At 46.3% G+C, this 24341-nt stretch overlaps 1 protein-coding gene across 1 annotated transcript in view; it reads right to left on the bottom strand.

The window, feature by feature from the left end:
* LOC119396857 (cocaine esterase) overlaps positions 1-24341 on the bottom strand; it is a 55788-nt gene that overhangs the window by 5324 nt on the left and 26123 nt on the right. Inside the window, exons 2-9 of the mRNA XM_037664204.2 lie at positions 17227-17367; positions 16549-16693; positions 14645-14830; positions 10289-10482; positions 8976-9141; positions 6799-6992; positions 903-1059; positions 50-179 (exon numbers count right to left, since the gene is read on the bottom strand). Of these exons, the coding sequence (XP_037520132.1) occupies positions 50-179; positions 903-1059; positions 6799-6992; positions 8976-9141; positions 10289-10482; positions 14645-14830; positions 16549-16693; positions 17227-17367 (1313 nt within the window). The remainder of the gene's footprint in view (positions 1-49; positions 180-902; positions 1060-6798; positions 6993-8975; positions 9142-10288; positions 10483-14644; positions 14831-16548; positions 16694-17226; positions 17368-24341) is intronic.

The following is a 24341-nucleotide window of genomic DNA, read 5'->3' as shown; positions in this document are numbered from 1 at the left end:
GATATGGATAATCTCTTCTAATGATATATAATTTGCATGCAGTGTTTACCCGCTCTTGGCGAAGTCTGTCCAGAGGTTGATGATCCTGCTGCTGACGAGCGAGTCGAGGCTGGACAGTGGCCGCAGTCCGTCGGCCGTCACGTCGAATAGATAGATCAGCTCATCGCCGTTGGAGACACCTGTGAGCATGAAAGTGAGCATTGCTCTACGTTCGTTTCCCCTCTTATTTTATGTCTTTTTGAAGGAGTAGTACCTAAGCGCTTGTAACTTCCACTTGTAAACAATAACAAAATCAGCCCGTGCGCCTTCATGTGATAGAGAAGCGCGTAATTTTTTTATTTAAATTCATTATGCCTATATACGTAAGAAGGCTTCAAGCAAATGTTTGAACTTATACTAGCGTACAGATTGCAGATCACTGAGTGTTTTAAAACACTCCGCCAATCTCACGGTCGTTTCAATATTTTCAACAGGGTGCTTCGCAATGTAATCATTACGTCGTATATATATCATTGTCAATCATGTACGACGTGCGTCTTTCTTCTTTTTTTTTATTGCTCCGCAGACACCCAGTGCATCTTGACTTGACAGGTCTTCACAAGCATGTGTGTAACCATGGCTCATTTTGCCAACATTGCCTAGAGACGCTAAATATCGTGTTTAACGTATGTGGGCGTGTTGGCGCTGCCGTATAACAAAAACATTCACGTGCTTTGAGGACTTTAGCACACGGGCTAGGCGACCAGAAGACAGTTGTAAACCGAACAGGCTAAACTAAAAGGAATGGGAAAGGACGGAAATAAACAACAGACGCAATCACGATAACACTGTTCATTGCGCCCACGTGCGGTCCGTGCGCGCCATGTCTGCGCAATTAATGAATTTTGGGAGCACATACGCACCGAGATCGTAGGACTGCCTCTGGAAACCGAGTCGGGCATCCAGCAGGCTAGTGTCGCCCCGGTACTCGAACACGTACATGTAGGTAGGCGCCTCGAAGCGCGAATACTTGGCCAGTGTCAGCTGGTTCGGCGCCACGAACATTGCATCCGTCGACATCTGCGCGGAAAGCAGGCAAACACTGTAAATACAGTACAAAATACAATGGGCGCAGAACACGTTACACGCAGAACGGGCTATGATATGATGATTACATATAGAAGTTTCAGCTTTTGTTGGTTCAGTCGGTTTTATTTCAAAGAACGAACGACGTTGTCCTTGAGCCAAAGTTTTGTTTGCAGTTATCCGCGACGCAGGGGCGCCGATGTCGCCATGGGACATGCCGCCGCTTGAAGGCGATGTGGTACATGTGGCACGTGGTACTGGAGGTAGCGTACAAAACCGATCAAGAAACCATAAAATTAGGACAAGGTGTTCGTACCGCAGTTTCTTCCCTGAGCCCTGCCAAAGTGAAGGAAAGTAATAAATAATTGTGAGAGAAATCGCTGGAGGAAATGTCGATCCATAGATGCCCATAACCGTATTTCTTTGGAAATTACGCGTAAGAGTAACAAACATGTTTTATGAGGGAACTGGCTGTCATTGCGTTCAAAAACTACAAGCGGTGCTAGTGGATAGGTATGAGCGACAAGTGCATTTCTATCGAATTCCCAGGTTCAATTCTGCGTAACGACGGACCACTCTCTGTGGCAACAGAGGGTGAGCTGCGGAGACAAAGCGCGCGCAGGTAAGATCACTCCTAAATAACAGTCTCGCAATGCGTTTTCGGCCGCCTTAATCGAGGCTGGGGAAACGAAGGTACAAACAACTGCTTTACACTGAAAGTATAAACAAACTAAACCACCGGGTTGTCAGTCTGACTTTATGGTTTTCTTTTGTGTGTTTGGGCAAATGCGAAACGATGTATTGCACCTGCAAGTTTTACAGAATCAGTACCTGCTCGAAGACGCCAAAGGAATTGTCAAACGCTGCCTGAATACTTGGCGCAGTAACACATGTACAGCGACGGGCAAGATTCGTCGGCTAGCACAAAAACGAGCTTACATTGACCTAGTGCAATACGGTCGGCTTTACAAACGAGTGTATTTATTGCTTGGATCCGCCTTTCCGAGTTTAAAGGGGTCATGAAGCACCCCTTGGGCTTGTTGAAAAAAAAAAACAGCCTGCTTAAAGCTGACACGGCTATGAACTGCTCAGCCAAATATTGCAGTCGTGCGCGCCGCGTAAAGGCTACAAGCGGAACGCGAAGTTGCTGTTTTCTCAGGCGCCCTCTTTTCAAACAGAGGCCGGTTCTCACTCTCGTCGGTGGGCGGGGCGTCTGCCGATTGACGTCGCGATCTGCATCGCCACGTCGCAAAAGACATAGCATCTTCATTGGCCGATAGCCGACATAAATCGAGAGCAGCGTTCGGATCAGATGCAATTCTTGCCACGGGGTGCCGCCACTTGCCGGCGCGGCACTCCTCAGTACACGGTAGCCGCACTCGCGCACGCGAATCACAGCGGGAGAGCGCGATCGCGTTTCATGACGCGCGCTGATGTAACTTCTTTCCCCCGTGTCATCCCTCCCTCTGTAGCTTCCAGTGCGCTCGTCGGCACGAGAAAAGAGAGAAAGCGCTGAGAGCGTGCGCCAAACCCCCGTAACTCCGCTCATTCTTGACGGATTCGAGAAATTTTTGCGGCAATCGATTCGGGAGGTAGTAAACTCCGATACTGAGGTCATTAGATCATTACATGGAAAAGTGGTTCATGACCCCTTTAACCAAAGGCTAAATAGTGAACACCGTTACGTCGCCTGTAGCTCGAAATGGCGTTCGAAACTTCATACCCATTACTCATTGCATTGGGCGATGGTCCCGAACATGGTATTTGCAGCTGTAAAGAGAGGATCGAGCTCCTGTTGTTTGTGTACTTTCACTTCAGTGCACAATGAATAGCGCTGTCCAGCGCTTAACAAATGAGACAAGTGTGATGCAGCATGAACTCGAACAGCTGCACGAGGAAAGAGACACATTAGTGATTCTCGACCCTCGGTCACACCAATGTCGGCTCCAGAAGACACTGCTGCGCGTGTCTCTGTGTGCGTGCGCTCAATATTAGATTAATTGTTGAACATCGACCAGCAGACCAGCAGATGTGTGTGCAAAAGGGAACACGTGAGAAAGTGTCATTTCAATGACAGCGCGCCTTCAGGCGTAGACGAAGAAGAAATTACTAGGACCTCGCATCCGGTTGCGAAAACGATAATCAGCAACCACCTAGCCCACCAATACCCACTGAACATGAGTCAGATAATGAAACGAAAACAGGACAACGTAAATGGAAAGGAAAATGGCGACACTTGAAAACAACAAGCTTGTTCCATAAGGCAGTGCATGAACTTCAGAATTGTCCATTAACTCTAGAGAAACTAACTGGTTACGCGAAACAAGAGCTGCCACTACTCCATCGCGCCAAGAGCGAAATAAATAAATAAATAAATAAATAAATAAATAAATAAATAAATAAATAAATAAATAAATAAAATGTCGCTCTATCCAGCAAAACTAAGCACATAGCGATGCCTGTCCTTGCTTTCAAGTGTAGTATTTTCTGTGCATTACATTAATGAATCACATAAACCACAGACGACACCACGCATACTACACACAATGTCCGTGGAATCGTCCACAAATTTCTCAAACCTTGCGCATGCGTTGGCTGCGGTAAAATACGAATGGCGCACGAATATAAGTCTCACCGCACTCACAATGTTCAAAACCGACGTGACCGCTTTGTTGCTGCTTCGCGTTCTCTAATTGCGCCGTCTTCCCGTCATTTGCGCAGCGTTTCAATGAGACATTCGCGACATAACATCATTTTCCGCGGCTACTCGCACGGCCTTTCCTTCTTCGAGTGCACGATATCCGGGATGTTCGCACCGTCGGCGTTGAACGGAAAGCTTGCTTCGCGCTATCCACTGTCGCCTTTGTGCTTGTAGTGCCGGACATATTCAGCGGGTAGCGGGCGTTTATGGACATATTCAGCGGCTAAAGTCTCGCAGGCGCCGTTCCTTCGGAAGCCGCGGTCGCTCATTTTGCGCGGCGCAAGGCTATGCTTCACGGCTATATGTTACAGGGTGTTTCAAGAAATGTGTCCAACCTTCGCAAAAAATCAGGAAAATGCGATATTTGCTCGGGGCTTTCACAATTGCTTTTTCTGTAGCGGCAGGAATCTTAAGGTAGTTAAGGACATCATTTAGGACAGTAATTAAGAAAGTTACATTAATTAATTTTTTAATTAGTGGAGTTAGGTGATTGTGCCAAATGGGAGAATTGAAGTTCTTCATGCGAGGAACCCATTCGAGCTTTGAGATTTCGAAAAATAATCACAGCATATCCACGGAGTGAATGATGATGAGTGGGCGAAGCTGCGGAGGTTCATCGGTAAACCGTGAATCTTCCGTGAATTCTGCCCAGTACATCATCACCGACGTGAGATCGGGCGCGTTTATACTAAAGATTCGATGAGTTATGACGACTTGCAGCTCACTTTAATTTTACATGTACGCTGTGAATTTTCATTGTTTAGAAAACCATTGCTTTAGACAACATCTGGCGTCTTTCGTTAAGCAGCTGGCGTCTTTTCGTTTTGCTTTAGAAACATCTGGCGTTCTTTCGTTTTGCTTTTACAAAACATCTGGCGTCTTTCGCTGGTTTATTTCATCAATCAACGGCGTTTTGAACAAAATTTTTATTGTTTAATCACGCACAGGAGAAATCTCACCAGCCACTACCTTGGAGGTAAACAACGGCTGCTAATGGGAATGAGAGACAGAAGAAGTCGGCTTTTAGCTAACACTTACACTTCTACTTCTACTAACGTTTCCTACTGGAACATGCCAATGGCTGCTAATGGGGAATGAGAGACAGAAGAATTCGGCTTTTAGTTAACGCGCACGCTGCGAATTTTTTATTGTTCAACAACGCACAGGAAAAATCTCCCACCGGCACCACCTTGGAGGTCAAAGCGTAAGACTGGTTACGTACTACGACTACTACGACTACGACTACGAGGGACGAACGGGTGCCGCCTTAAGGAGCTTCGCCCCTAAAAGCGTCCTCTAGTAATTGTTGTGGCGTAATGAAATTCAACGAAATGCAACGGCTTTCAACAGCGAAAGCCATCGAATTCGGTTGAATTTCATTACTTTGTAATTATTACTAGAGGCCGCTTTTTCGAAATCTCAATGTTGGGATGGGTTTCTAGCACGAAGAACTTCAATTCCCCAATTTGACACAATCACCTAACTCCACTAATTAAAAAGCTAATTATTTTAATTTTCTTAATTACTGTCTCAAGTCATGTCTCTAACCATCTTCAGATGCCTAGCGCTACAGAAAAAGTAATTCACTCATTTTGGACGTCTCGGAAGAATATGGCAGTTGCGTTCTTCCATGTTTCTGTTTAGGTTTCGCCATTGAATTTGGTTGAACTTCATTACTTCGTAATTATTACTAGATGCCACTTTTTCGAAATCTCAAAGTAGGGTTGGGTTTGTGGCATGAAGAACTTCAATTCTCCCATTTGACACAACCACCTAACTCCACTAATTAAAAAGTTAATTAATTTAACTTTTTTAATTACAGCCTCAAATAATTTCTTTAACCATCTTAAAATCCCTGCCACTACAGAAAAACCGATTCTGAAGGCAGCAATCAAATATCGCATTTTCCTGATTTTTTGAGAAGGTTGGACACATTTCTTGAAACACCCTGTATATATAATAGCAAAACAAATATTTTTAGACACAACGTTTCGCTATTTGTAATTCCGCCAGCACACAGAACGCCTCTGTTTATCACACTACTGCAGGACGACATTCTTAAAGCAATGTGTACCTCTTCATGCTCAAAGCATGCTTCAACTTTGCTGAAAATCATTGCAGGCTCCTTTGAAGCCCCAAGTTGAGGTCTTGGACAAAAATTTTTTTCGGGAGGCGGGGGTTCAACCACACTTAATGTATATTTGTGCGTGTGTTTGTATGTGTGCGCGCATGTCTACACATGCAAATTGAAGGAGGCGAAGGTTCATCGCAACGCCCCCCCCCCCCCCTCTCCCTACTAAGTCAGAGTATGGGGCGCACTTTGCCCCCCTCCCCTCCCCCCGTCTTAGGTAAACAAGGGGGGTAACCACCCCCCCTCCCCCCCGTGTGCATGCCTATGCCCTTCACTACGGCGTGCCTCATAATAATATCGTGATTTTGGCCCGTAAAACCCCAGATATTATTATTACTATTACGGTGCGTCAGCTCACGTACCCGAAATGCGATCGGTGAGAAAGCAAATGTCAACGTTAAAAAAATTGCTATTTTTGCTTGGATATATAATAAAACACATTTTCTTCGGTATAAGTAATGCCAAAAGTGGCTATTGCTCCTAAACAGACATTCACCATCACTTAGCTCTCACACGGACTAAAATTTTGTTGATTGCTTATCGACCATGTTCCCGTTATTCTGACCGCTACTCACCTGGCGACTGACTGCCTTTAAAATAGGAAACCATGCACTATTAAATGTATTTCTGACAACATATTCCAAGGCACTGTGTTTTCGTGCGCGACCATATTAAAACTACGAGCTCATAGGACCCATCACGATTCGACATTTCAGAAATTTCGCCTAAAACTGCAATAATATTTCGTTTCCGTGCAACGCTTGCAGTGTATTTAGCATAAACTGCATCAAGGGCACTAAATTTTACAATAAAGAAACTTAATTACCCGACTGTTTGCACAAGCACCAAAGCAACCCCCAAAACACAAAAAGAAGTGGCCATGAAAGGAAGTTTGGCGTACATTTATGAAGGCCTTGATGACAGAGTTCGTGTCAAGAGGGTTGACGTCCCGGAAGTAGGTCTCGTCCACGGAGTCCACAACATCCGTCGGCGGTCGGTTGTAGCGCAGGGCGCTGCTCAGGAATCGCGGCAGCAGCTGGTCGCGTACGTATGTAGCACTGCGCGCCGACCGGTCTCGAAGATATCCCGACAGCACTGGCCACAGACGAGGAAGGAAAGGAAAATAAAGCATCAAGTCGTTGGTAGAAACGCCGAATGTACGCTGCAGTGCACTAAACTTCCCGCTCATTCTCAATGGTAATTACGGAGTTGTAACCAACCTGAAGAGACTGCCTTCACTGCGGTGCCACCTTGTGAGCATCCCTTTTACACACACCCACGATTTTAACGCAGTCAAACAGCGTTTCAGAAGTAACGACGACGAAAGGCCCGGCGCCGTCTCTGTTGTCTCTAGGTTGACTACATTGTTGTTTCGTTTAGGTGCTTTCTACGCTAGATATTATACCTACTTGCAATTTTAGCATATTGCGCACGGGCGGGGGGAGGGGGAAGGGAAGCAGGGGACGCCCCCCATTTGTCTAAAGGGGGCCGCCAATTCTGCCCCGTACCTTTACTCAGTGGGACCTTTCACGACACATTTTAATGCACAGGGTTATAGCTACGCATGCTTTTTTTTTTTTTTTTTTTTTACGACAATGGCGGCCAAAGCCCCTGATGTTGCATTCGAAGAACTGTTTACTTCCCACCTTTGTCCCCGGAAAGCCGGGGACCAATGGCAGGCCCTTGTGAGAAGCACATCATCGCTTCTTTATCATTTTTGCATCCATTTCAGAGCTCTTTTATTTTTAGGACTAGATCAGGGAGGGGGGGGGGCAGCGGTAAAACTAGCACCCTACCCCCACCCCGATGGAGAACCTTGCGGATATCTATGAAAATGGGCCTCTAACGTGTTCGAAATAGTTGTCTCTTTCACTGTTAATGAATCCCTCTCTCTCTCTCTTCTTCCTATTCCCGTTCCCTAATCCCCCAGTGCAAGGTAGCCAAACGGAAGTTTTTCTGGTTAACCTTCCCTGCCTTCTTCCTTTCTGTTTCCTCCGCCTACCAGCTGTCTGTGTCTCCTACCAACTGTTCAGTATCGCGTAGATGTTCAACCTCGTCCTGACTTTTAAGCACTGTTCTATTCCGTTGTAATAACGTTCCAACTAGTCCAGTCCAGGCGCACGTTTGCAGTTCACTAATGGGAACACGCATGAGTAGAGTGATGGTCATACGCTCAAACTGCAGGGCCAAAATTCATAAAGTCGTTTTCATGCACCTGCGGCTTTGCGATGGAAGTCAAGGACGACCCGCCGCAGTCCTCTGGTGGTTATGGTGCTCGACTGCTGACCTGAAGGTCGCGGAATCGAATCCCAGCCGCGGCGGCCGCTTTTCCACGGAGGCGAAACGCTAGAGGCTCGTGTGCTTAGGTTTAGGTAAACGTTCAAGAACCCCAAGTGTTCGGAATTTCTAGAGCCCTACACCACGGCGTCTTTCACACTCATATCGTGATTTTGGTACGTAAAACGCCAGTAATTATTGCTAGAATTCGACAAGGACGGGCGTTTGCCAATCACACAGTTTTCGAGTAAGTATACACAGGAGCTCTCCGAATATATTAGCCACAGTATACCCCAACCAGCCCAAACTGAAGTTTCGTAGTGCATAAAATATATGTGACCCACCCACCGCGATAACTGCCGTGACTACTGCGTTGCGCTTCTGAGCACGCGGTGACCGCATATAGTCCGATGGAGAAGAAAAAAGAGCCGCGTATACTGTGCATTTTATGCACGTTAAAGAGTCGAAAGTAGTCAAAATTAATCAGGGGTCCCTCCCTAGATATATATGAAGGCGTCAGATCGTGGTTTTCATACCGTGCTATCAAAACGAAGAAGTAGGATGACTTTCTTGCCTTTACATACATGTATACGTACTTGACGGGAAATCGTCTTGTACAAACACTGGCGCTGTACCGCAGTTACCCTCTCTCTAATTTGCTCTTCTTTAGCTCCTTCGAGTTTTCTCCAAGCACGTTAAAGCCGACCTTCGAATCACAAGCAGTTCGAACAGCTCGATGCGCGCCTCTGCGCGACCGGTGACTGTCAGAGCTGGTACAGTGTCCATGTGCATTGCACTTACCGGGAAAGAAGAAGGCCGTCTCATCTTTGTTGACGCCGGCGATGAGCGGCACGCGTCTGAACTCTCCGCGCTCGAGTAGGGTGGCTGGCTCGTCCGGAAGGAAGGCTCCCTGCGGGTTAAACTTCTCCACCACGGGCGCCGTCCTCACGGGGAAGTCGCCGAACACCTGGAGTTGTGCGCGCGTGACACAAAAACAGTTGGATCGGAGAGTACGCATGCGCAGGACGATTACACCTTCTGCCTAGTAGCACACCATAACCCTTTCCTACATTTCTTTTGAAGAAGAAGAAGACAGATTTACACGCACACGGCACGCTAAAGCATTCTTCTACGCAAAGACGCCTATGTCATAGCAAAGACAACGACGGCGACTGCAACAATGGGGCAATGAAGGCGAAAGTGACAGCAACGCTTCATTTACTGGCACCTGAGAAAAAGGGGCACTCTCATTGTGCGCACATATTCAGCATTTATTTGTGGTCATACCGTTTACTTTACGACCTTCGCATTCCGCAAATTTTCACATCTTACTATTAAATTTTCCCCCCGTATCTCTGCACAAGAAAATGATTAAACGTGTGCCGTGGGCATATTACATAATTCGTATCGTAACGAAAGATACGCTCAAACTGGATTCAATAACGCCTTATGCGCTGAGAATGTGCACAATCATGCGCCACATATCTGTACATGCTGCTGCATGGCTAAGAAATGTCATTACAGTTAAAGAAAATTATTCTGTCATTCTTTGTTATGTATTGCAGCTTTAGCGTATTTCATGCCAGTTTCTTCTATGTCTGAAGTAAGGCTGTATTTTTAATGCTGAAATAGTTAACACATTGACGAGAAACAATCGAAACGCGGTCGTCATACCACGCCTTACCTTGCGCGAAGCAAAGACGGCGATCGCTTTTAGGTTGACTGTTGTTTCAAAAGCGAGCTACACCCAAAGAGGCCTTGTAATGTCGCCGGGTTAAGGAAGTATTCAATGCGACCATGTAATCTAAGTCAATAATGTTGGATAACTGTAAAAAAAAAAGAAAAAAAAAACTCGAACACCTGTGAGCCACCAAGGTGCGACAAGTTAGCGCAGGGAATATAGTTGAGACTAAGGTGGTCACGACCCCGATATAAAACCCGAGTTCCATTAAGCGCTGGGACACACCCACTTCGCTTATAATGGTCGGCCAAGCACCCCTCCCCCTTGCCACGATATACCACAGGCCATATTTCGAGCCTTCCCTCATTTCGCGGCCACTTTAGCCGTGGCCTCAAGAGCTGAAGCTTTGCGGAAAGCTCAGTCGCGTACGCACCTTGCTCTCCTGCTGGATGCGCAGGAACTCGCTGCTGGGCGTCTGCATGAGGCAGTCGATGAGCGCGAACGACGGGCCGTCGGTCGGGCATCCCGCGCCCTGGGCAACGATGCGCTTGAACTGCGCCGGTTCTGGCTCCACGGCCCAGTCGCTCAGCGGGCTGCCGCTCTCGGCGATGGCACGCACGAACAGCCCTGGGTCGGTGTTTTACTTTATTGAAGCGAAAGCCTTAGATGCTTCACAAAACGCGACAAGTGGCCGTCGGCGTCAACACATGTGATGCAAGAAATCGTGTAATGGCATCACCCTTTGACGTCATCACGACGTCACATGATGACGTCATCGCATGACGCCGTCGCTTGGCCAAAGGTGGGCCGATCCCGGAGGCACTGCAAAACCATGTGAGGTGCAGAAGGTCTGCAATCCCGCAGGCAGTGAATACCACGTTAGGTGCAGAGCTTCTGGGGTGCGGGATCAACGCAATGGACAGAGAAGAAGAACAAGATCGCTTCCAGTCGTCTTAGGCAAATGCATAAGGGACCGTGTGAATTTTTATTCGTTCGGTTGATATTTCAAAAGCCTAAAGCTCTTATTGTTGCCGGCACTTCCGTCGGCATTTTCGAAACAAAAGCATGAAATGACGGGAGATGAAACAACGAAACAACATAGCATGCATTACAATGATGTCGTAGGAAGTCGGAGAGCTTTCCCCAAATAGTAGGCGTCAAGACAAGAAAAGAAAGTAAACAAGAGGCCTCATTACATGGAATTCAGCAAACCAAAGAATAGAAATATCAGGGATTTTTATTTTTATTCAAAAAAGGTGTTCAGGAGTTGCCTGCTGCGCGTAACGTGATTGTACTGACGGCTGAAGATTACTAGAAGAGGCGGACATTAATTGCACAACATATCGCAGTAAATACTTAGTTCAGTAACAAAAATATTACTTAAGTTTTTTAACTAATTGCACTTTAGGATAAATGTTGCAGCCGACGAACTGAAGACAGTGAGTTCGAAAGGCACGTTTATTTACAAACGAATTTTGAAACTGGCACCAGCCTTGAAATAAGCGCCCTCAGACTCGCTGCAAAATCTGCTGTTATTTCACTTTGATATATTCATCTTTGTTTTTCTTAACAAAACGCATTTCTAGGCAGTGCAGAACAAAGCAACCTGGGCCACCGATGGAAGTTTGTCACAATTTGGGTACAAATACCTCGAAAGCAGTGCCACTCTCAGAAAGAAAGAGAGGGAAAGAGAGAAAAGAGGGATAAGGGAAAGAACATTAATCAGGCTGAGTCAGTTTTGCTACCCTGCATTGAAGAAGTGGGAAGTTATTCCTTCTATGTATATGCCTTGAGATGCTTATCATTTTCCCAAAAGCTAATGGGTGACTGCATTAATGAAGACTGATAATTATTTGATCAACCGTTTAACTTCCACCTCTTCAGGTAGTTCGGATCAAAGAGCAGAACTATATACTATTTGAGGCATTGGCCCGCGGCCGTGTGCCCAGAGGAAGCGCGCGGCGCATCCGGGCAGCTGCACTTACAAGAATCTCTGACGCACATTATAGACATAAAACCGAAACACGCTGATGTCAACTAGTCGCTACGGGTCAGCTGTTCACTTCCCATGCGCTTACTGTCACGCGCCCACCCCTTTGTCTCCGCAATAAGTGATTGAGAACAGGCTGTCGGCGACTACCGCTCACGCGAACAAACAATTATCTCTTCCAGGACACGATGAAGTCAGCGATGACTGTCTTTTTCTCGGAGATATATCTTTTGTCTTACGCATAGGTCTGCAATATTTTTGTGAATGAGTGGTGCAGCTTTGCCTGGATGGAAGCTAGCCAAGCCTGTAGTCCCTCCGAAGCCTGGCGCTGAGCCAGCGAGTCACGCCTCTTTCCGGCGTGCGAGCATATTCTAGCCCCGCTATGTCAGAAAAACTGACGGAGATGACTAACAAAAATAAACAGATTTCTATTCCAAATACAGGAAGCGCATGCTCCCGAGTAATAAATGACCCTGGCTAAAGTGGCTACGGGCAGGGAATAAGATTCACAAAGTGGCACGGCACGTAAACACATGACCTGTGCTTTGTGATGTGTCTTTCTATGACCAGTTTGCTTTTGATGTTTAGCGCCATTCGCGACCAACAAAGTCATAATGAATAAGTAATTATTTCAATATGCTGCCATGTTTTTTTCGGATTTTTCACTCCGCAGCGTTTATCGATTTCGGATGGTTCAACTAGTGAAGCCTTGCAAAGGCTTTTTTCCTTAATTATAAAGTCTCACAGCAACCTTAAATAAAGAAATTTACTTTTTAAACGAAGAAACAAAAGAGAAGTTATGTACGTACTGCATTGTAGTATACATACAGCAGTACCGTGGATTCTACATGCGTTGTCTCCGCGTGCTTACCTCATGGCATGCACTACATCGGGAGTTGTGCTTAAGTTGTGCTGGAATCAAAGGCAGAGTTGCGGATCTATGTATTTTCTGCGTGATGCCTCGCTGCCCTTCGTGCACGCAGTCACGTGGAACTTCGAATCGCTGCAGGGAAGCCGACCCTAAGTGCTTTGTGCCCGACGCCATTCCTTCTTTTGGTCCCTCCAGTTCCAGCGCTATCGCATTTGGATTCTGCACGTTGACACGTGCGACGGCTTTTGCGCTGATGCACTTGGTGCGTTGTGCAAGTAGCCAAACCTCCTGTGCTGCGCCTGTACTTGGACTACCAGCAGGCACGTAGCCAGGATTTTATCTCGGGAGGGGGGGGCAAGGCCTAATTGTTCGAGATAAAGTATTTCCATGGCAAAAAGAAAAAAAAAGTTGCCCGGGAGTATAGAAGGCTGGACGAATATCAGGGGGGGGGGGCAGTTCCCTCCCCCCCCCTTGCCTACGTGCCTGGCTACCAGTATGACAGGGGGCAGTGCACCCTACTGAGATCATCACAGTGGAGTGCACTGCGTTTTTTTCCCCCCTTTGTGTTGTGTCATTCGTGCGCTGTTTATCATTTTTAGCTGTGCATCAACTCGCCCAAGCATCCGTTTTAGCTAAGTTATATATATATATATATATATATGGTTACGGCGGGTGGGCCTCCTGCCGAAGGTTGCGACTACTCCTAGCACTCGTCCCAAATCACTTGCGTCTCTAAAAAGGCGTAAAACACAACGTTTGAGCACACATTATGATAATTTTGGGGTGGTTAAATATTAATAGCTCTTAATGCATGCGTAAAGAGACATTGCTCACTGACAATGACGGTATACGTCATAATTAGGGCTCCGTGTTTGCGGATAAATTCGAAAAAAATCCGATAAACACTCACCGGTAAAATTTTTGACAATTCGGATTTGTCCGATAAACTCCTATTTTAACGGCCAATATGACTCTGCTTCGTTCTTTGTCGAAAGGGCATGTTTATGAAAGGGCTTTATCGAAAGGTTGCGAGAATGAACGCTCAACGACTGATGCAGAGCTTCGTGGGTACTACGCTGCTGTAACTGAAAAGTGGATAGAGACAGTTGAGAGGAACCTCTGCAATGCACTCCAGTACACCAGTGAATCGTTTCGGTACAATGTTCAAATTGTGAATCCAAATGTGAAGCATGAGCTAGTCCGCGCGTTCGAAACCTGTGCGCCGATTTTTAAGTTAGTGTTTCTTGAAACTGACGATATGAGCCAGATCATGAGTTATTTTTCAAACTCTAAGAGCTATGAAATCAGTAACATTGCTGAACCCCTGTCGTTCTGGAGCCTTCACACTTTCCAGTGGGCAGTGCTTTCTCGCTGCGCGTTGAGTCTTCTGGCTCTCTCATTTTCTAGCGCAAACGTTGAAAGGGCGTTTTCAAAGCGGAGAATCATCAGTCCAAAGGGGCGCGCTTCCATCAGTGACAGCAACATCGTAAAGTGTACTTGAGTCTATTACAACAAGCTTTCAGGCTGCAATAGGCATAAATGTAGGTGTCTTGTACCCAAGTATTTATGCTTGTATGTATATGTGTTTGTGTGTTCAAACCTTCCACACAGCTAATATACGCTTCGCGCGATCTGATGTTCTCGTGTTAAGATATCATTTCATCCATTTACAGTATTGAGAATAATACCTAATTTAACTCCGAATGTCGAATAATCGGGGATTTACGAGAAATAAACTGCGATAAACAACGAATTTCCGCCAAGAAAATAAACTCCGAGAAACACCCCTCCGAATTTCAAGAAAAATAAACTCCGAAAACACTGGACTCACAATGATCTGTGCTATACTTACAGCACACGATACATATGTAGTATTGCATTGGGACAAACGCTACGATTGACGATGACTCCGGCCATTTGCTGCTTACCTTGGCTAAGGGGCGACAGTATGTGCAGGAAGACGCTGACGGCGCCAGAGCCCTGGCCGAAGAGCGTCACCTGCGAGGGATCACCGCCGAATTGGGCCACGTTGTCGCGCACCCACTTGAGGGCCAGGTTCTGGTCCAGCAGGCCCAGGTTGCCAGGACAGACGCTGTCGCCCGTGCTTAGGAACCCTATGAGAACAGAACACGTGAAGACGGGTCGAGTAACTTTCGGTCTCAGAAGACGGGTCATCCTCTGTACCACTGCGTTCCGGCTGAAACAGGCCTGTATGGCCGTGCGCCACTTGAGGGCGGCTTACGGTGCGACATCAGCATGATTCCACCGTACAGGCAGAATGGCACTTCTAATTGCGTTTGGAGATTCCGTCAAACACGAATGATGAGTCGCGTTGACATTCGGTCGCGTTATTCAGCGTCTCGTACGAGCTGAATTTCATGAAAAAGCATATTCTGTTTGATTTATATTTGTCCATTTATTGTGGGGCGATTTTGGCAGAACCAGGGATCTGTTTTACAGCTAAGCTGTATATACGACTCGGATACCGCGATTTATTCGCCTCTGCCCACAGAAAACAATTCCAAGAATTGAAGCAAATGTGCCCATCTCTATTAAAATTACACATGCAAGACGCATCTCAGCATTTGTTTCATTAAAGAAAAGCACAAAACACGTGTGAGAACAAGTGTGTACAAAGTACGCAGCCTTCGCCGCGTGCGTTTCCCGGCAAATATTACGGTTGCGTGAGCTGGGAAGCGGCAACTGTAGTTTGTTGTTTCACGCATGCGTTTCCCTGTTGCTGTTGCCTTTTGGTGTACGATAAAACCTCGCCACTCCCTGATAATAAACTTTAGTTTGAAGTGAGCGCTCGTCTTGCCTAGTTCTTGTGTATTTTGTGTGTTTTGCGCTTCCAAGTACCTTGACGAAGTTCATCGCAACTGTAGCATACGAAGCACGCCTGCTACAGTTGCCGCGTCATTGCTTCTTAGTTACTTCTACAGTTGCTGCAGTGACGTCACTACACTTTCATATGTAAAAGAAGCCGCCTAGCAAATGATTTGATTTGTGATGTGATAGCGCTAAGGGAAGCCTACGAATAGCTAGGATTCCAGATGAGCAGCGCTTTGGTACGTTTATGTTGCTGTCAATCATTTAGTATAGTACATTGCTTAGTCATGCAAGGCCACGTCACATTGGTGTAATGTGTGAGGTAATACGATTTATATATATACACTTATCTGGGCATACGCCGGAAGCAACAGTAGAGCCTGACTTTACTACGCATAATCACAAGATTTTACAAGGTACAAAGTATTTATAAAGAGTACTAAGGTTTCGAATGTACCGTTGACATTTTTTTTTTGTTTAGACAGAAGCGTGAGTGATGATTTTTTTACTGATGGCAGGCAGCTATTGTTGATGGCAATTCACGAACGAAGTGGTATATTGTAGAAATAATAAAGAAAAATAAGTATGAAAACAAACGTTTTAAAGAAGCTTACCCTCAATCAAATATGAAGCAGATAATAAACGTCAATGAATAAATAAATAAATAAATAAATAAATAAATAAATAAATAAATAAATAAATAAATAAATAAATAAATAAATAAAACAGTAAAACTAATAACTGAGGTAATATCAGCACGGTTCAGTTATCTTATTTTTCGTCGTCGTATTCGCAGCCGTGTCCATAGAAAGCAATGGTAAGTCAGGTGAGGTGCATTGGACATAAATAAACCTTTCCATCACGTAATGACTAACATAAACTGCAATGGAAAAGGGCGCTCAGTTATACTATACTGCGTCTGCTACCTCCGTCCTCTCCCATCTTTGTTTTCGCTATTATGTTTCGCACAAAGTCATCATGCACAGCAAACGAAGCAAAGTACCAAGAATGCCGAGCCTGTAGTTTATTGTGACCACGACGACGTCCTTGTCGACGAGCTTCTGCGGTCCGTACTGGCTCGAGGCTCCGGTCTCGAAGTTACCGCCGTGCACGAACACCATTACGGGGTAGGAAGGGGTCTGGCCGTTCTGCGAATGAGCAGGATTTTCGCTACACAAGAAGCCATGGCAAACAAATATGACAAAATACCAAAGAGCTGCATGGGAAAATTGACCCCTGGACTTTTAAAAAATGTACATGTACATAGCATAGATAATTTCTTTAACTTCCGTTAATGTCTAGTTTCTATTTTTTCCCTTATATATGTAATTAAAATAAACTGTTGGAATTGTTCAGAACATGCTTGTATGGCAAGTTCTTTTTTTTATATTGAAATAAAAAATAAATGAAGGAGTTGTTGTCGCCATTTCTTGGCTACCCCTTTCCACTTGGTTGTTCAGATAAAAAAATTAAAATAAATAAAAAAAGTTAAGAAAGAAAAGTATATATATATACAGTTCTGCATTTGGTCAGTTCAAAAGCTCTCGTTTTAACAGAGCACACATACAAGCACGGTTCTTTATGTTTGTGAAGATGTCTTTTGGTTGCAATAATAATGGTACACTCGAGCGTACTGAATGGGGCGGCACACGTAGTCGATGCATGTTCATCAGCTGCTCACCCTGTATCCCGGCGTGTAGATGTTGAGGAAGAGGCAGTCTTCGTTGCCGACGATCCTCCCGCGGTAGTCGAACTGCGGACACGCTGACCGGAAGGCAGTCGCGTCCAGCACTGAGCTCCAGCCAGGGTGTATCACGGGAGGCTACAAAGTAGAGCGATAGACACGCTTGAATGAGGGCAGGAGAGCTTATTAACTGGCCGCATGAGCCAAGCATGCTATTCAATACACCTTTTCAATAAACGCTCCCTGGGTGCCGCCATGATTCCCTCTAGGATGTGGTAAATATGCGTGACCTCCCCAAAATGCACTGCCGAGACTGTGACGTCAGCGTGCGTCAGCCTTTGTACTCCAGTTCCACAGTCCAGAAAGAAGGTGCTCCCCCTCTCCTTTGAAAAGGTCTATGCGAAGCGCACTACGTTAAAAAAAACGAGAGAAGAAAGTAAAAAAAAAACAGGTATAGTGTTGCTTCTCTAATTATTTCTCTCTTACTTCCTTTTAAACACTGCAAATGCATGATATTTCGAAATTCCAACTACAGCCCAGCTGTCCACTATACGATATGTCGATACACGCACACGTGGTACATACACTTATATACCCTCTCAAAGCTATTTCGGAGCCCTTTTTTGACGTTCAGCGAGATCATGTGAACCTTTGCCTCGGGTAATGCAAGAAAACAGTATTTCTCGTCATCAGATTTGTTTCACGGGGTCATTTGCAGAGTGAAAGTCACAGCCAGGTTCAATGGTTCAAAGATGTTCGTAACACTGCTCCTAGCTATTCGAAGCTGATATAGACCCGTGTTGTGCGCGTTATTGCAAAATAAATCAAATAAAATGGAGCCTACGTGTTTAAACATACGTGAACTGCTGCTTTTCTTGTCACGGCTTTGCTGAAGTTTGAGCTACGCGTGGCCACGGCAGATGCTTTGAAAGAGTTAAAATTATGCAATTCTAAATGCAGACTGCTGCAGAAGCTCGGAACCTGAACATTTTGCACAATTTCATTGGGAAATTGAGCCGGCGTCATAACTTTGCATGCTCTGTTGGCCTCGCACTGCTATTACATTTTCCGCGCGATGGGAGCTAACCCCAATTATTTTTAGACTGAAGTATGTACGCCGCTGTACGTTAATTCCACGTAATATTTTTCATTTTACGTCCTATCGTTTTCTTTTGCCCGTAGAGAACGCGTCATAGCTCGCGTGTCGTTGATAATGGCATTAGCTCATAGCCTTGCAGAGAGACAAGCCGACACTAGCACGTGTGATTTCACGACACACATCTTGCAGAACGTTAGAAAATTTTCACACGCGCAATATCCCAAATGTTCGAGGAGATATGTTCTTATACGTTAAATCGCACCGGCCACTGCGGCTGTGTATAAGGGACACACACAGTTGTTTTCGATATCGTCCCATTTCTTTTAGATGCGAAGTATCTTAAGGCGGAGCTCAATCCGGTGGTGGTGGTGGTGGTGTGCGGCGTGACCACCCTTACTGCGCATGCGCATACCCTCTCCACACACCTCCTCTCCACACACCTCCTCTCCACTCACCCTCTCCCCTTCCCCTCTCCACTTCCCCTCTCCCCTTCCCCTCTCCACTTTCCCTCTCCCATACCCCTCTCTCTTCCCCTTTCCACTCTTCCTCTGAAACGCGGGCTAGACATGCCGAAATTCTCTCCTGCGCAACGCCGCGATGAGCTCGAGCGCATGCGCGTCCCCTCCCTTCTCCCTCCTCTCCTACGCTGCCCCCTCTCGCCCGCCCGTCGACCGCGTTCCCCGCTCGCCCTGTGAGAATTAACGGCCAGGCTAGATGGAAGATACGACGCGCGTAGCGTCCCTCTTCGCGTTCCACGACGCGAGGTCGGTAGCACCCTCAACGAACGCCAACGGAACGCGATCGTGCAAGTGCTCGGGCTTCGCATCGCCTCATGGTCCCCTTTAGCGGGAGATGGTGTAATTTTTTGTAATAACTTCAGACATTCGTCGAATGAACGTGTGGTAGGCTCCTAAACAGCGATATCGACAATGTCTTAAATGTCTTGCATGCATACGCCGAGCTAGTCAAAAGCACAAATATGCACGCAAAAAAAAAAGAAGGAAAGTTGACAGAATCGACGCAGGTGTTGAAGTTCACTTAAAGCTGTTAATTAACTACCATGAAGATTTTCATGATTTTCGCTGTACCTAATGGCATAGCGAAGACGTGCTTTCCCGGCAAGACGCGTAGAGCCCATTTACCAGAATGAGGATTTTTAGACACAATTTGTAGTTGCATTACGTAATTTCTTAGAGAACACAAGCATCTGTAGGGGCTAGGGGCAAATGGCCATATATAAACTGATTTCTTACATATGAGTGATATAAGGTGTCTAACTAATTGTCGTGACAGCAGCAGCAGTAGCCGTAATCACCAATGCCCGGAAGAGTTCGCAAAGATTGGCCTCATACTAAGAGGCACACGGTGCGTTGTTACCTGGCATGATTCCGAAGTGTGTCCAAATTTCGGAACTCCAGTACGTTTGCCTCATACGGTTATGGGGCAGACTTGCTCCAGCCCATAGCGTCATATAATGATAGCTGCCTATAGCGTTCTTCGCCACGAACCTGCCGGATACCGCAGGTATGCACGCGCAATTGATTCTCTACGTTTCAAGTCTTTTGTCATCGTACAGGAAAGTAAGTGAGCTACGGATTTCTGAGGCCACGATTCGAAGTGGCTCGAATTGAAAGAGATAAACAGATTTTATTATTTTGCGCATGGCGTCTGTGGGCTATCGACGTCGTATGTTTCTTATTTACAAACGTGAAGCTCGTGTATGGGACGCCGATATAAGGCGCGAATCGTGCAGCTACCGACCACTACGTCAGCGCTATATATACCGAGCCACTCATTCCACATATCAAGTCGCGTGTTCTTGGCGTGTTTGCAACGAATAAGACGGGTAATATGAACGGGACATTGGAACTGAACGTCTATTCTCAGCCCATCTGCGCTAACCTGGCGCGCCTCCAAGACTCTTTATCTGCGGACGTTGTCGCGCTCCTTCCCAAAAAGGAAGAAAAAAAAGTGTCCAGTAGACCACACGGGAGTAATTCACGACCGTCAACGTATAAGGGCGTTTGCTGTTTACTTCCAGACTTTTGTTATTCACAACCCATGCAAAAAAGGAGTGGGCTTAGTACCATGTTCACCGCTTTTAACCCTTGCGTAACTGAACGCTGAAGAGCGTGTCGTTTCGTTTTGTTTATATCAGTGACGCGAACAAAATGAAAATTGATGAGAAATATACTGGACGGAACGGGTGCAAGCTAGCTAATTACTCGTACCATGACATGCTGTCGTGAAATAGTAGTCTTAAGAAACGGATGTCATTAACTACGACAAAAGAGATGTTCTTGTAGCATAGAGTTCAAGCGGAGGAAACCTCCGCGGTAGTTTTCGTTCATTCGAGAAATAATGGTAATGATAATAATAATAATGCCTAAGTGAGTGCCACCTGACCACCAAATTTTGGGTGTTCGTAACATCGGACACCGGTATAGGTGCTGTCGTCCTCGGTTTTTATGTGGCAGCGCACTTCGCGTGGTAACTTCCTTTCGTTCTACCAAGGAGCGTGTTTTTTTTCTTTTTTTTTTCCAGGCAACAACCACGGCGCACAATGGCTGGGATCACGTTTTCCGGTTTGCGACGGTCTCGGCTTGTCGAAAAGTTTAACCACTATCTGCCTGTTGATTGATTCTCGTTGAACTTTTGGGTTATCAGCCAACCGAGCGCGACGGAGCATTCGATTTCAGCAACGGGAGTGGACGTAGTATAAACGTTCACGACATTCTTTTGCGACATATAATCCCGCAGATCATTTTTCTACCTGCAGTAGCGCATATACACAATTCCCCACTGCGCAACAGAAAAAAAGCTTCTACTCCTGTTATTATTAATATTATTTGTTGGGGTTTAACGTCGCAAAACCACGATATGATTATGATTATGATAGATTGAAAATGTTGTACTCCTGTTAATCGGCTTCCTTCGAGGCACGAAGTTAGTTACTGTTTGGTGATACACCTGTGATAATAGCGTATAAGAGATGTTCAGGAATTTCCATCAGCTACACAGCCAGGCGGAGCAGCAGCCGGCCAAGGTCAGGCTAACCCCGGCTGTTGCAACACCGCCACGACAATGCAGTACGACAATGCAGCGGAACATTCAACTCAGTTCGGGTTAAAAGAAAGTCGAATTAATCGAGTCTTAATGAACGGGAGTCCCGTGCATGGAAATATCGCACATGGATCATCACGGGTCTCGCGTTGGAACTTCGCAAGAAGGGATCGAGAGTGTAGATTAAGGCTTCAGGCCAACTACAGGGATAACTTAAAGAAGCAACAAAGATTGAGCGCAAGTGTCTGCGAGCTGCATGCGGTTTGTGGGCTTCCCATTGTTCCTTTACGTGCTTACATACATAAACGAGCACACAGAGACTGCTTCCATAAATAAATATACGAAGTGAGGCTCGCCAATGGATACTCTCAGTTTGAACAGCGTTCCTGTTGCAAAGGCGGCCGAAGCAGCGAAGGAAACTAGCGTGCTTCAACTGTCGAGCAGTGACACTTGATAGTTCGCGCTCATCTTCTGTTTGTTCGTTTAGCGGCGTCCCTTCAGCTCGAGTGACTTTCGTACGCTCGGTAACATGAGCGCGGACATCACGGTGAAAGCGTGAAACATTCCTCTTCCCCTCACCGCGAGAAAACCGCGCGAGCAGACAACGGAAGGGCAAGGTTCTCGCTGCGCAAATATAAGAAGCGAGCGAGCTCGACGACGACTTTTAAATGCGCCCGTCGCGCTGCTAGCGCCATCTCGCTGGTAATGAAGAAAGCTTATTATCGCCTGCCGTCTGTGAGTCCGTCCAGCGGTAAAGGGTATGTATATAACGCTCGCCGTTAGCTACGTGGAGGGTCTGCGTTTCGTGGCGTAGTGGATAGCGCCACTCGCTGCGGAACAAGAGGTCCCTGGTTCGATTCCGCGCTTCGGAAGCATTTTTCTGAATTATTTTTCTTTGGGGCTTTTATATATATATACATACTTATACATATACGGTGCATGACGGCGACGGCGACGGCAAAATCCAGCCGAGACTGTCCATATAATTGCTATCGCAATAATAAATAAATAGGCTCACTGTGCACACTAAAGGCCGTCTACAAGGCGCGGATACTTGTCTATGAACAGTCAATAAACAAATCGCAGCTATATACGCACAGTCTTGGCCGCGAGCGTTGAAAGTCATCTCGCGTTTACCTAGACATGGCCACGAATACTTGAGGACTGTCGCACACCGCGTGGCCATCGTTGTTGCCGAAAGTAGATTCGCATTTGTGTACTATACAGTGTGCAACTCATTCCGCATCCGGATGGCTGCGCCGGTGCTTGACTGGCATCGCTCCGGGCTTGCGCGTTCCACAAACACGGCTTCACCTATGGTGATCGACGACCATCCGCGCTGACAGAAAAACAATTAGCATAGCTTTCGCTTCGCCATTTTCCTTCTCGAGACGGCAGGGATGGATCTGGAGATGATCCGCTGTGTGGGCCGAACGACGTAGCATGTAGCGGTCTCTTCCAGATTGCGCCACGTGTGCGTATAGCCGAACGCCTGGGAGGACAAACAACGCGTCACGCCTTGGTGCGCATGCGGCGGCGCAATTCTTCAGCTGTTTCCGTAACCGTAACTGTGTCGCTCCAAGTGCCAGAACGAACGAAAGGAGTTTGCTTGGTGTTTACGTAATGCACTTGTGTCTCACTAGCGGAACTACGCAGTACTGCCAGTCCTGACTTATGTACACGCATAAGTCCAACTGCCTATTTACGCAACAGGAAGACTCGAAATGTATAGACGGGAGGGTAAACGTTATTAACTTAGTGTCATTTTCTTGGTACGTTGCAGTTGTTATTACCCTAACCATATGTAGTTGTTCATTTTTAGATGAACGATTGCGTCTAATAATGACTTAAATTGTGTACAGACAGTCTACGCTTTGAGATTACGTCTTACACCGTGAGACAGACATACGGACACGCACGTAAGTATCTCTCTGCACCGTAGAGTTTCGTGATAGTACACTAGAGGGAAGTTTGGCGCTAGTTTCTATGGGAGCTGCAACGCATGGCGCTTCATCCAGCATGGGAATAACGGGAAGAACATGAATTTGCCTCAGCTTCGTTCTTTCGGCTCCGTCTGGCTTGCAGCCGTTTTGTAGCGAGACGAAGTTTAGCAAAAGTTCAGCAGTCCCACTTCACCACCATGACCCTTTTAGGCTGAGCACTTCAAAACGGTTCACAACGAGCAACTCTTTTATCCAAAACAAAAGCAAAAAAACAATAATAAACAAATCCGCATGTGCGTTCGGAACCGCAAGGAGGAAGACTACCCAAATTCATGTACTGCCCATTATTACCATGGTGGGTGAACGATCGCAGCGCCACGATTTCCTCTAGTAACTATCGTAGTAAACTCTATGCTCTACACAAGACAGTCAGACACACAAGTACTGCAGGACCACCGATACAAAAAATGCTGAATATGTTCCTATTCAATCATTATACATCACTCATGCGCGCTATAGCGCTTCCCCGTGGAAATTGCACATCTTTTGTCGGAATTAAAACCCGTGCCTCATAAAAGGCAGTTAGTTGGTCCACTGCAGTTCCTGCGACAAAAGGCGAATAAGAGAAGGCGACATACAAAGCCGCATACCCGCCACGGTGGTCTAGTGGCTCGACTGCTGAGCCGAAGGTCGCGGGATCGAATCCTGGCCGTGGTGGCCGCATTTCGATGGAGGCAAAATTCTAGAGGCCCGTGTACTTAGATTTAGGTGCAAGTTAAAAAACACCAGATGGTCAATATTTCCGGAGCCTTCCACTACGGCATCCCTCATAATCATGTCGTGGTTTTGGGACGTAACACCACTACAATTATATATTATACAAAGCCACATTGCATTTGGAGCACGGTGAACATTTGGAGCACGGTGAAAGCCTTGCCTTGTGTGTTACGCAATTACCGTCTTCTGAGCGACCCCTACCACACTACCACACTGCCGTTGTGATCCGA

The sequence above is a fragment of the Rhipicephalus sanguineus genome, chromosome 1 (assembly GCF_013339695.2).
Source record: "Rhipicephalus sanguineus isolate Rsan-2018 chromosome 1, BIME_Rsan_1.4, whole genome shotgun sequence".
In the NCBI taxonomy this organism is placed as follows: domain Eukaryota; kingdom Metazoa; phylum Arthropoda; class Arachnida; order Ixodida; family Ixodidae; genus Rhipicephalus; species Rhipicephalus sanguineus.
Note: the sequence above shows the minus strand (reverse complement) of the source record. Positions and strands in the feature narration are given on the sequence as shown.